Source organism: Miniopterus natalensis, chromosome 2 (genome assembly GCF_054644295.1).
Source record: "Miniopterus natalensis isolate mMinNat1 chromosome 2, mMinNat1.hap1, whole genome shotgun sequence".
NCBI classification, from domain to species: Eukaryota; Metazoa; Chordata; class Mammalia; order Chiroptera; family Miniopteridae; genus Miniopterus; species Miniopterus natalensis.
In genome coordinates, this window is record NC_142082.1 from 93,472,275 (window position 1) to 93,484,675 (window position 12,401).

The following is a 12,401-nucleotide window of genomic DNA, read 5'->3' on the forward strand; positions in this document are numbered from 1 at the left end:
AAGATCACCAACAAACTCAGCATAAGCAGGGATAATTTGTGAAAACAGAAACATAAAAGAGAGGGGGTAAAGATCTGAAATACAAAGGTGGGGATTAGATACATTAAAAAAAAGGATTATTGTATTTGTGGAAACAAAGGAAAAAAGTATGGAATACCACCAAATAAAAATGACAGAAACACAAAGGAAAAAAACCAACAAAACCGATGGAGGCACAGAGCTACCTGAAGATAAAAGATAAAATGGCTGTAGGATATCCTAATACATCAATAATTACACTAAATGCAAATGGACTGAATTCATTAAAGAAGTGCAGAGTAGCAGATTGGATCAAAAACCAAAACCCAACCATATGCCGCCTTCAGGAGACACATCTAAGCTGCAAGGACAACGTTTTAGTCTGAAAGTGAAAGGGTGGAAAATGATTCTCCAAGCAAAGGGCATCCACAGAAAAGCAGGTGTAGCCAAACTCATATCAGACAAAATAGATTTCAAAACAAACTAGATTTCAAGGGTAACAAGAGACAAAGATGGATATTTTATAATGATAAAGGGGACAGTACATCAAGGAGACATAATACTTCTTAATATATATGCACCCATCAGGGAGCACCAAAATATATAAAGCAACTACTAACAGAACTAAAGGGAGAAACTGACAAAAACAAAATCATAGTAGGGAACATAAATATCCCACTGAGAGCTCTAGACAGATCATCCAAACAGAAAAATCAATAAAGAAATATGGACCTTAAATGACACATTAGCCCAAATGGACACAACTGACATTTACTGAGCCATTCATCCCAGATCATCAGATTATACATTCTTCTCTAGCACACCTGGAACATTCTCAAAGATAGAACATATGTTGAGGCACAAAACTAGCCTCAACAAATTTAAGAAGATTGAAATGATGCCAAGCACATACTCTGACCAGAATACTTTGAAATTAGAAATCAACTACAAAAGAAAAGTAAAATAACTCACAAATATGTAGAGATTAAATAACATACTACAACCCTGGCTGATGTGGCTCAATTACTTGGGCATTGTCCCCTGCACCAAAAAGTCACCAGTTTGGTTCCTCGTCAGGGCACATGCCTGGGTTGTGTGTACCATGCCCGGTTGGGATATGTGCAGGAGGCAGCCGATTGATGTTTCACTCCCATGTCAGTGTTTTTTTCACCCTCCCTCTCCTTTTTCTCTCTCTAAAAATCAACAAAATTTTCAAAACAACAACATGCTAGTAAAAATGACTGGGTCAAAGAAGAACTAAAAGATGAGATCAAAAGGCATACAGAGAAGTGAGAATGACAATACGACATATCAAAACTTTTGGGATGCAGCAAGAGCAGTAATCAGATGGAAGTTTATATCATTACAGGTCTATCTCAAGAAACAAAAAGTTCTCAAGTAAACAACCTAACATTATATACTTATTTAAAATGAAAATTCTTTGGGTGAAGAAGATCAATCAGCCTGCAGGCAGAGGCAGACCTCTGGGACCTTTGAGTCTTTGACTGATCTTTTTCTGGACCTGGGCCTTGGAAAAGCAGACTTTGGTGTACATCTTGTTCCTTTTCAAATGCACCCAGTCCCAGCAGAGGGAACAACAAGCCAACCCAACGGGGAACCACAAGCCATGGGTTGCTGATACCTCCAAACAGGTTACACAAGGCCGGTCACAAACAGTGTCTGACATTGGCCTGCACCAGAGGCACTCCAAAAAGACTGAGAGTCCTAGAAATCTACCTAATACATAGAAGCAAACCCAAATAGGCAGCCAAAATGAGACGACAAAAAACAAACCCCAAATGAAAAAACAAGAGAAGTCTCAGGAAAAGAGCTAAATGAAATGGAGATAAGCAATCTTTCAGATGTAGAGTTCAGAATACTGATTGTAAAGATGCTCAACAGCATGAAAAAAGATATGGAAACTATGAAGGATGACAGCAGAAATAAAGAATACATTGGAAGGAATAAACATCAGATTAGAAAAAGCTGAGGATCAGATCACTGAATTAGGAGACAGGATAGAAAAAAATCACTCAATCAGAGATCCAAAAAGAAAAAACAAAAACCAGGAGGACAGTTTAAGGGAGGTGTATTCCCATTAGAGGAATGCCAGAAGGGGAAGAGGATAAGAAGGGTAGAGAATTTGTTTGAAGAAATAATGGCAGGAAACTTCCCTAACCTGGTGAAGGAAAAAGTCACAGAAGTTCAGGAGGCACAGAGAGTCCCAAGCAAGAGGATCTCACAGAGGCCACTCCCAGACACACCATAATTAAAATACCAAAAATTCAAGGCAGAGAATCTTAAAGGCAGCAATGGAAAAGCAATATACTACCTACAAAGGAGCTCCCAAAAGGCTGTCAGCTGACTTTTCATCAGAAACTCTATAGGCCAGAAGGGAATGGCATGAAGTATTCAAGGTAATGAAAAACAAGGATCTGAAGCCAAGACTACTATATTCAGCAATGCTTTCATTCAAATTAGGTGGTGAAATAAGGAGCTTTCCAGACAAAAAAAAGCTAAAGTTTATTTCCAGCAAACTAGCATTGCAAGAAATGTTAAAGGGACTGCTGTGATTAGAAGTAGAAATAGAGAGAAAAACATAGGCATAAAGAATAAAAATGGCAATAGGTAAGTATATATCAATAATAACCTTAAATATAAATGGATTAAATGGTCCTATCAAAAGACATAAGGTAGCTTAGTGGATAAGGGAACAAGACCGAAATATATGCTGTCTACAAGAGACCCACTTCAGAACAAAAGACTTACACAAGATGAGAGTGAAAGGATGGGAATAAATTTTCCGTGCAAATGGAAATGGAAAAAAAGAGCTGGAGTAGCAATACTCATATCTGACAAAATAGACTTCAAAATGAAGACCATAACGAGGGACAAGAAAGGTCATTACATAACAGTAAAGGGATCAATCCAAGGAGAGGATATAACCCTGATAAACATATATGCATCCAATATAGGAGCACCTAAATTTATAAAACAACTTCTAGAGGACTTTAAGGGAGAGATAGAAAGCAATACAGTCATAGTAGGGAACTTCAGCACCCACTGAACTTCACTGTATAGGTCTTCCATACAAAAATCAACAAGGAAACTGACCCTAAATGACACACTAGATCCAATGGATTTAATTGACATTTACACAGCATTCCACCCCAAAGCATTCTTCTCAAGTGCAACATGGGACCTTCTCAAAGATAGACCACGATAGGACTCAAAACAAGTCTCTACAAGTTCAAGAATATTGAAATCAGATCAAACATATTTTCAGACCACAAGGGCATGAAATTAGAAATCAACTCAATAAAAACACTTTTAGCATTCAAACACATGGAGGCTAAATATCATGTTATTAAACACTGAATGGGTTATCAAAGAGATTGAGGAAGAAATGAAAAACTTCCTGGAAAATAATGAAAATGAACACAGAACAACCCAAAAATCTATGGGACACAATGAAAGCAGTCCTGGGAGAGAAGTTCATAATACTACAGGCCTACTTCAAAAAAACAAAAAGAAATACTAATAATCTCTCTAACTGCAATTTAAAGATCTAGAAAGAGAACAATAAAAAAAGCCCAGAGTAAGTAGAAGGAAGGAAATAATAAAGATAAGAGCAGAAATAAATAACATAGAGACTAAAAAAATAATACAAATGATCAATGAAACCAAGAGCTTGTTCTTTGAAAGGATGAACAAGATTGATGAACCTTTAGCCAGACTCATCAAGAAACAAAGAGAGAGGACCAAAATAAACAAACCAGAACAGAAAGAAGTGAAGTAACAACTGATCCAACAGAAGTGCAAAGGATTGTAAGAAAATATTATGACCATCAATTGTATGCAAACAAATTGGACAATCTGGGCAAAATGGATAAAACCTAGAAACATACAATATTCAGTAACTGAAACAAGAGGAATCAGAAAACCTGAATAGGCCAATTACTACTAATGAAATTAAAGCAGTAATCAAAAAAACTCCCAGCAAACAAAACTCATGGACTAGCTGATTTCATAGGGAAGTTTTCCCAAACATTCAAAGAAGAACTAACAGTTATCCTCCTCAAACTATTCCAGAAAATCCAAGAGGAAGGAACACTTACTTCCAAGCTCTTTTTACTAAGCCTGCATTAGCTTAATTCCAAACAAGATAAGGACACTACAAAGAAAGAGAATTACAGGTCAATATCCCTGATGAACATAGATGCTAAAATCCTCAACAAAATATTAGCAAATTGGATCCAGCATTATATTAAAAAGGTCATACATTATTACCAAGTGGGATTTATTCCAGGGGTGCAAGGCTGGTACAATATTTGCAAATCAATAAATGTGATACACCACATAAACAAATTGAAGGACCATAATCACATGATCGTATCAATAGACTCAGAAAAAGAACCCAGTTTTGATAAAAACTCTCAGCAAAGTGGGAATAGAAGGATCATAACTCAACATAATAAAGGCCATATATAACAAATCTACAGCCAGCATCATACTCAGTGGGGGAAAACTAAAAGCATTTCCCCTAAGAACAGAAACAGGACAGGGGTGTCCACTCTCACTACTCTTAAACATAGTACTGGAATCCTAACCACAGACAAGAAGAAAGCATAAAAGACATCCCAAATTGGAAAGGAGGATAAAAACTGTCATTATTTGCAGATGACATGATATTGTACATAGAAAATCCTAAAGACTCCAAAAAAACTACTAGGTTTAATAAATGAATTCAGCAAGGTAGCAGGATACAAAATTAACACCCAGAAATCAATGGCATTTTTATACACCAACAATGAACTCTCAGAAAGAGAAACTAAAAAAAACCGCATTTACCATTGCAACAAAAGTTAATGTATTTAGGAATAAACTTAACCAAGGAGGTAAAATACCTGTACTTAGAAAACTACAGGATGTTGCAAAAAGAGATAGAGGAAGATATAAACAAGTGGAAGAATATACCATGTTCATGGATTGGAAGACTTAACATCATTAAAACGTCCATACTACCCAAAGCAATCTATAAATTCAATGCAATTTTTATTAAATACCAACAGCATATTTCACAGATTTAGAACAAACACTTCAAAAATTTATATGGAATCAAAGAAGACCCCAAATAGTCACGGCAATCTTGAGGAAGAATAACAAAGTTGGAAGGATCACAATACCAGGTATCAAGTTGTATTATTATGGCACTCTAATCAAAACAACTGGGTACTGGCACAAGAACAGATATACAGAACAGTGGAACAGGACAGAGAACCCAGAAATTGACTTAAGCCATTACACTCAATTAATGTTTGACAAAGGAGGCAAAAAGCATACAATAAAGACAGTCTCTTTGAAAATTGGACAGGTACATGCAAAAAACCAAAACTAGACCACCAACTTACACTATTCACAAAATAAACTCAAAATGGATAAAAGACTAAAATGTAAGACGTGAGACCATAAAAATCCTAGAAGAAAACGTAAGCAGCAAAGCCTCAAGACATCTCTTGTGGCAATATGTTTGCCAGTACACCTCCTAGAACAAGGGAAACAAAGGAGAAAATAAGCAAATGGAACTGCATCAAAATAAAAAGCTTCTGCACAGCAGAAGAAACCATCAACAAAATGAAAAGGGAGCCCACTGTATGAGAGAACATATTTGTCAATAACACATCTGATAAAGGGTTAATATCCAAAATATATAAGGAACACATGCAACTTAAGAAAAGGAAGACAAGCAATATAATTAAAAAATGAGCAAAGGATCTAAATAGACACTTCTCCATAGAGGTCATACAGATGGCCAACAGACATATGAAAAAATGCTCAAAGTTGCTAATCATCAGAGAGATGCAAATTAAAACCACAATGAGGTATCACTTCACACCTGTCAGAATGGTTACCATTAACACATTAATGAATGACAAGTGCTAGCGAGGATGTGGAGAAAAGGGCACCGTAGTACCCTGCTGGTGGGAATGCAGACTGGTGCTGTCCATAGAAAGCAGTATGGAAGTTCCTCAAAAAGTTAAAAATGGAACTGCCATTTGACCCAGTGATCCCACTTCTAGAAATATATCTTGAGAAACCTGAAACACCAATCACAAAGAACTTATGCATGACTATGTTCATAGCAGTGCAATTTACAATAGCTAAGATCTGGAAACAGCCCAATTGGCCATCAGTAGGTGAGTGGATAAAAGAACTGTGGTACATTTACACCATGGAATACTATGCAGCTTTGAAAAAGGACCTCTCTTTTTTTGGGACAGTATGGAGGGACTAGAGAGTATTATGCTAAATGAAAGAAGCCAGTCAGAGGAAGACAAGTATCACATGATCTCACTTTTTTGTGGAATCTAATGAAAAAAAACTGACAAGTAGATCCAGAGACATGGAAGCATGCAACAGATTGAGGAATCTCAGAGGAGGATGGGTGGGAAGAGATTAACTGAAGAACTATATGCATATATGCATAACCTATGTACACAGACAATAGTGCAGTGGAGGCCTGGAAGCTGGGGGTGGGTGCAGTGTGGAGGGGATCAATGGGGGCAAAGAGGACACCTGTAATACTCTCAACAATAAAGATAAATTCAAAACACACGCAAAAACGAAACAAAGGATAAAAATTGTATGGTAGTGTCGATGCAGAAAAAGCTTTTGATAAGATATAACATCCATTTATGATTAAAACACTTACTGAAATGGGTATAGAAGGAAAGAGCCTCAGCATATTTAAGACAATATATGACAAACCCTCAGGTAATATTACTACCAGTGTTGAAAAACTGAAAGCTTTCCCTCTGAGATTAGGAGCAAGACAAGCATGCCCAGTCGCACCATTTTTATTCAGCATAGTACTGGAACTCCTAGGTAGTGCAACCAGGGAAGAGAAGGATATAAAAGACATCTGAATTGTGAATGAAGAAGTAAAATGTCACTTTTTGTCGATTACATGATTCTTTCTATGGAAAACACTGACTCCAGCAAAAAACTATTAGAAATAATAAATACAGTAAAGTTGTAGGATACAAAATCAATATACAAAAATCCCACTGCATTTTTATATACTAACAATGAAGTTTAAGAGAAAGGAATGAAAACAATTCATTTTGCAATTGTAACAAAAAGATTAAAATACCTAGGAATAAACTTAGCAAACGATGTGGAGGACCTATATACTGAATACTACAAAGCATTATTAAGAGATTGAAAAAGACACAGTGAAATCGACATACATTCTGTGGTTATGGATTGGAAGACTCAACATAGTTAAAATGACCATATTACCCCCAAAATATACAGGTTTAATGCAATCCCCATCAAAATCCCGATGACTTTTTAAAAAAGAAATGGAACTAAGAAAGTCATCAGATTTATATGGAATCATAAAAGACCCCAAATAGCCAAAGCAATCCCGAGAAAAAAGGAGTGAAGGCAGAGGTGTTACACTACTGGACTTCAAATTATACTACAGAGCTACTATAATCAAAACAGCACGGTATTGGCAAAAAATACACACACAGACAATGGATCAGAATTGAGAGCCCAGAAGTGAGCCCACATGTATATGGGCAAATAATTTTAATAAAGGTGCTAAAAACATACAATGGAGAAAAGAAAGTCTCTTCAAAAATGGTGCTGGAAAACTGCAAACCCACATGAAAAAGAATGAAACTAAATTATAATTTGTTGCAGTGTTCAAAAATTAATTCAAAATGCATCAAAGATCTAAATATTAGATCTGAAACAATAACAGAAGAAAACACAGGTACTGAACTTATGGACCTTGGTCTTAGAGAACATTTTATGAATTTTACCCCAAAGGTAAGTGAAGTAAAGGCAAAAATAAATGAATGGAACTATATCAAACCAAAAAGCTTCTACACAGCAAAAGAAACCGAAAACAAAAAGCAACCAACCAAATGGGAGGTTATATGTGCAAACAACAGCTATGATGGGTTAATATCCAAAATACATAAAAAACTCACAACCAAACACCAAAAAACCCAAACAATCCAATTAAAAAATGGGCAGAGGACCTGAACAGACACTTCTTCCAAGAAGACATACAAATGACCAACAGATACATGAAAAGATGCTCAATTTCAGTAGCTATTAGGAAAATGCAAATCAAAACTACAATGAGATATCACCTCACACTGTTAGAATGGTTATTATCAACAAGACAAGTAGTAGCAAGTGTTGGAGAGGTTGTGGAGAAAAGGGAACCCTCATTCATTGCTGGTGGGAATGTAAACGGGTACAGCCTCTATGGAAAACAGTATGGAGATTTTTCAGAAAATTAAGAATAACGTTATATGACCCAGCAATCCCTTTCCTGGGTATCTATCTGAAAAATTTGAGAACATTTTTTTGCAAAGAGATATGCACCCTTATGTTCATTGCAGCATTATTCACTGTGGCCAAGACATGGAGATAGCCAAAGTGTCCTTTGATAGATGATTGGATAAAGAAAAAGTGGTACATATATACCATGGAATATTACTCAGGCACAAGAAAAGATGAACTACTGCCATTTGTGACAACATGGATGGACCTTGAGAATATCATGCTAAACAAAAGATGTCAGAAAATGTTAAGAAACATGATTTTGCTCATATGTGTGATATAAAACTGAAAGTAGCAAATGAGCAAACAAGAAAAACCAATAAAGAAAAACTCATAGACACAGACATCAGTATGGTGGTTACCAGATGGAAGGAGGGTAGGGATATTAAAGGTTAAAGCGGGTCAAGTATAAGGTGACGTTACATGATTTGACTTTGGCTGTTGGGCATACAATGCAATATATAGATCCTGTATCATGAAAGTGTGCGCTTGAAGCCTATATGATCTTATAACTAATGTCACCCCAATTAATTTAAAAATTAAAAGGAAAAAAAATAACAATATTAAAAAATTATGGAGAAAAGTATTTTCTCTGTGGGGAGGGGGTGTTGTGTCTGTGTAAGGTAACTGTTTTCTCCAGGATCAGCAGTGATTTGTCTTTCCAACTGCTACGGTAATTCTTCACAATACAAACTTAAGTGGGGCACATTTGAATGCTTCTGTCTGAATGAAAATGAAAATTTAGATGGAAGAACCAGTCACAGGCTTCAGGTTTGGAAGAGAAATGAAAGATTGCACTCCCCACATCTCACCCTTCCCACCCCAGCCCCCAACTGTTCAATTCCTTTCTATACTACTTCTTTCAAGGGCTGGCCTAACAATCTCTGCTTGTTTGAGGGACAAATTTCTGCTGCTTGAGCTGGCTATGAGAAAGGTCTTACTTGTTTTGAAATGAAGTGTGTTTCTTTGTAGTTTACACATTAGTTTGATCCTCTCACCCCCAGACCCCAAAGCCAATAAGTCTAATTATGTCTCTTCCACATGACAGCCTTTTAGTTATTTAGAAACAATTATTTTGTTCCCTATAAGATCTTCATTCATTCATTCATTCATTCATTCATTCATTCATTCATTCATTCATTCATTCATTTTTTGAATGACCACTATGCACTGTGCAGGGTGTAATGGAAGCAGTTGAAAATACACAGTGCTCACAGTTGGATGTCAGTTTATACACTAAGACTCTGTCTGAAATGTGCATCCAGGAGATTTATTGGGGAGTATCTTTAGAAATAATCACAAGGGTGAACAAAGCAGGGATGGTAAGAAGGAAGAGGTGACCTGCCAGACAGTTACATCAGAGGCCTCAGCAGGTCTTAAGGGGAGCTCTAGGGCTGGATGACTGACCCTTCAGAGCTATTTTACCTTGAGGCAAGGCATTAAACCTTTATACTCACTACTTGTCTGGTCAATGAATAGGGATTGGGCCAGCTTTACTTGCTGGGGTAAATTCCTGGAGAGTCTCAGTTGGGAGCTGTCAACCACTAACACTCCCCTCAGCCGGGGATTGGTGTCTGTCGTGCAGGAGTCTGAATAATGCACTCATTCACTGCAAGTGGAGAGACAGCTCTTCTGCACATTAGAATATAATGAGCCAAGTATTTTAATAGCTCTGTGTACAAAGTGTCTGGGAGCATAGACAACACCTAGGCTTGCCTGAGGAGCCAGGACAGGCTTTCCAAAGTTAACCTAAAAACAAAAGGCCAAGAGCCAACAAGTATTTATTTGAGATAAAAGAACAGCTCTTCAGGAAGCTCTGATTCAGGGGGAAACCCAATTAATATTCTGATTAGGGCACAGAGGCAAGGGGCATGTATGAGAAAGGGAAGGGAAGGCAGTTCTATTGGTTCAGATAGGCTAACCTTGTGACACTAATTCTAAACAATGTTTTAAATTTCAATTTGGTAGTCATCAGGCCCTTAGTCATAATATTGTTTTCTTGTTATCTTTGCAAACAATTCTTTGAGATACACTGTTGCTTTAGTCCCAGTCCAAAGGTTATTTTGCCGTTTGAACATTCCAAAGGTTTTAGGCATAAGACCTGCAAGGCAGTTCTGGCATGGCAGCTCTGACTTATTTTAAAGTGGCTCTGTTTATATTATTTGTTTACACAAGGAAGCCAAGGGTATGGATAGCAAGGAGAGTGCTTATGAGCAGCCTTTAGGCAGTAGAATTGGGCCTGGAAAGGAGGTGCAAGGGGACAGGAGTCCTCTGGTTTGCACTCCTTGGTGAGTACTGTGTCATTTGCCAGAATAGAGGACCTTAGTTGGGGGTGGGGGTGGGAGAAAATAGGGCAATCCTCTCTGATGAATTAAGAATGGAGATGGAGGGGACAAGGAGAGTGGGTGTGTAGCCTAGTTCTCATTTCTAGCACTAGAGCTTTGTGAGCCAGTCTTTACATACATTTATCTCCCTCCCAGACTTGACTCCTGGGAAGCAGAACTGGTCATATGAGTGTACTTTTCCCTTCTCTTATCCTTAACTGCCTGTGGTATATTTTCACAGAAGTTCCACCAAGGCTGACTCATGAGAGCTCTTCCTGGAAGTGAGGTCATGCAGTGATGAACAGCAACCAGCCTGGGGAGTGATCACTAATGGGCAAAGTGTTTGGGCTCCTGAGGAAATTTCCCAATCAGTCCTGGTTGAGTCTCAGCATTTCTCGGCAGACCCTATTGAGAAGAAGCAGGAGAACAGCAACATGAAGAAGAAGAGGGAGCAGCTACTAAAACAGTTTGGTGCCTGGGACTGCCCTCAGGGTCATTACCTTCCTCCCATCTTTCTATTTTTGACTGCATAGAAATGTTTTGTTTATCCACTATACTCGGAAGCAGTAGAGCTTTATGGTTAATGACTCCTGATTCCTTGTACCTTCATTTCTGCATCTTTAACTGGGACTAATCATAGTACGGAGTGCATACAGTTGTTGGGAGGAATAAATGAGACAATCTGTGGAAACTGCTTTAGACCAATGCTTGGCATATAGTAGCAGTTAGTATTAGTTCCTGTCTTTATTGTTGTACTTGTATGCAAGTATATCTAGAGACAAGTGCTTCTGCTCATTCAATATAGTACATTTGTGATTATCTGTTACTCCATAAAAACAATGGCTTGCTTTTATGTTCTTATTGTCCTATCTCATGTACACCAAAGCCCTTTCCCCGGGGGCTCCTAAGATTAGTGGTCCTTGCTCCCTCTTTTTTTTTAAAATCCAACCCTAAGGGTATGCTTTCACTGATTTTGAGAGAGACAAAGGAAGGGGAAGATAAATGATAGATGATAGATAGATAAACACCGATTAGTTGCCTCCCCTGTGCCCTGACTGGGGATCTACCTAGGTATATGCCCTGACGGAATCAAACCCACGACATTTTGGTAAATGGGACAAAGCTCCAACCAAACGAGCCACTTGGCCAGGGCTTTGCTTCCTCTTAAATTACTCACTTTTGTGGGGGCTGTGGAGCCCAAGGCTGGGTTGGGAAAGGAGAGATTGGTTGTAAGTGGGTTAGAGAAGTACTATCTTTTGTTTTTTTCACCTCCTCATAAGTTCCTTTTGGCTTCCAGCCCCAGGAGAGGAGTTTAGATTAGTGGATCTCCCCCAAAACTTTCTTTTGATTTCTCCAAACCCTGGGCAGGGCCTTTCTCCTGGAATCTGAAATTACTCTTAACCCTGAGCCCCATAGATACCAATTCTGACTCAGTCCTGTCAGGAACTCATAATTCTCCCAGGCACACTTTCTATAATGTTTCTCACTTTTCCTTTGCTCCTCAACAATGGCTTGTACTACACATTTAACAATGAGCAATACAACAGCTAAAAGAGAGCAGTAAGAAAAGCCTGGAGAAAGTAGAAGGGAGGAAATAATAAAGATCAGAGCAGAAATTAATGACATAGAGACTAAAAAACAATACAAAAAATCAGCAAAACCAAGAGCTGGTTCTTTGAAAAATTAAATAAGATT

The 12,401-nt window shown here is 37.8% G+C and overlaps 1 protein-coding gene across 3 annotated transcripts in view; it reads left to right on the plus strand.

Moving 5' to 3' along the window:
* The first annotated feature begins 11,009 nt into the window (after positions 1-11,009).
* USP18 (ubiquitin specific peptidase 18) overlaps positions 11,010-12,401 on the plus strand; it is a 56,023-nt gene continuing 54,631 nt past the window's right edge. The window contains exon 1 of one of the 3 annotated variants that reach the window (XM_087814404.1): positions 11,010-11,306. Coding sequence is in view for 2 of the 3 variants with exons in the window: in XM_087814405.1 (XP_087670531.1) it covers positions 11,141-11,198 (58 nt within the window). In the remaining variant the exon portion in view is untranslated. The remainder of the gene's footprint in view (positions 11,307-12,401) is intronic. The other 2 variants (XM_087814405.1, XM_016195785.2) reach the window with 2 other exon arrangements.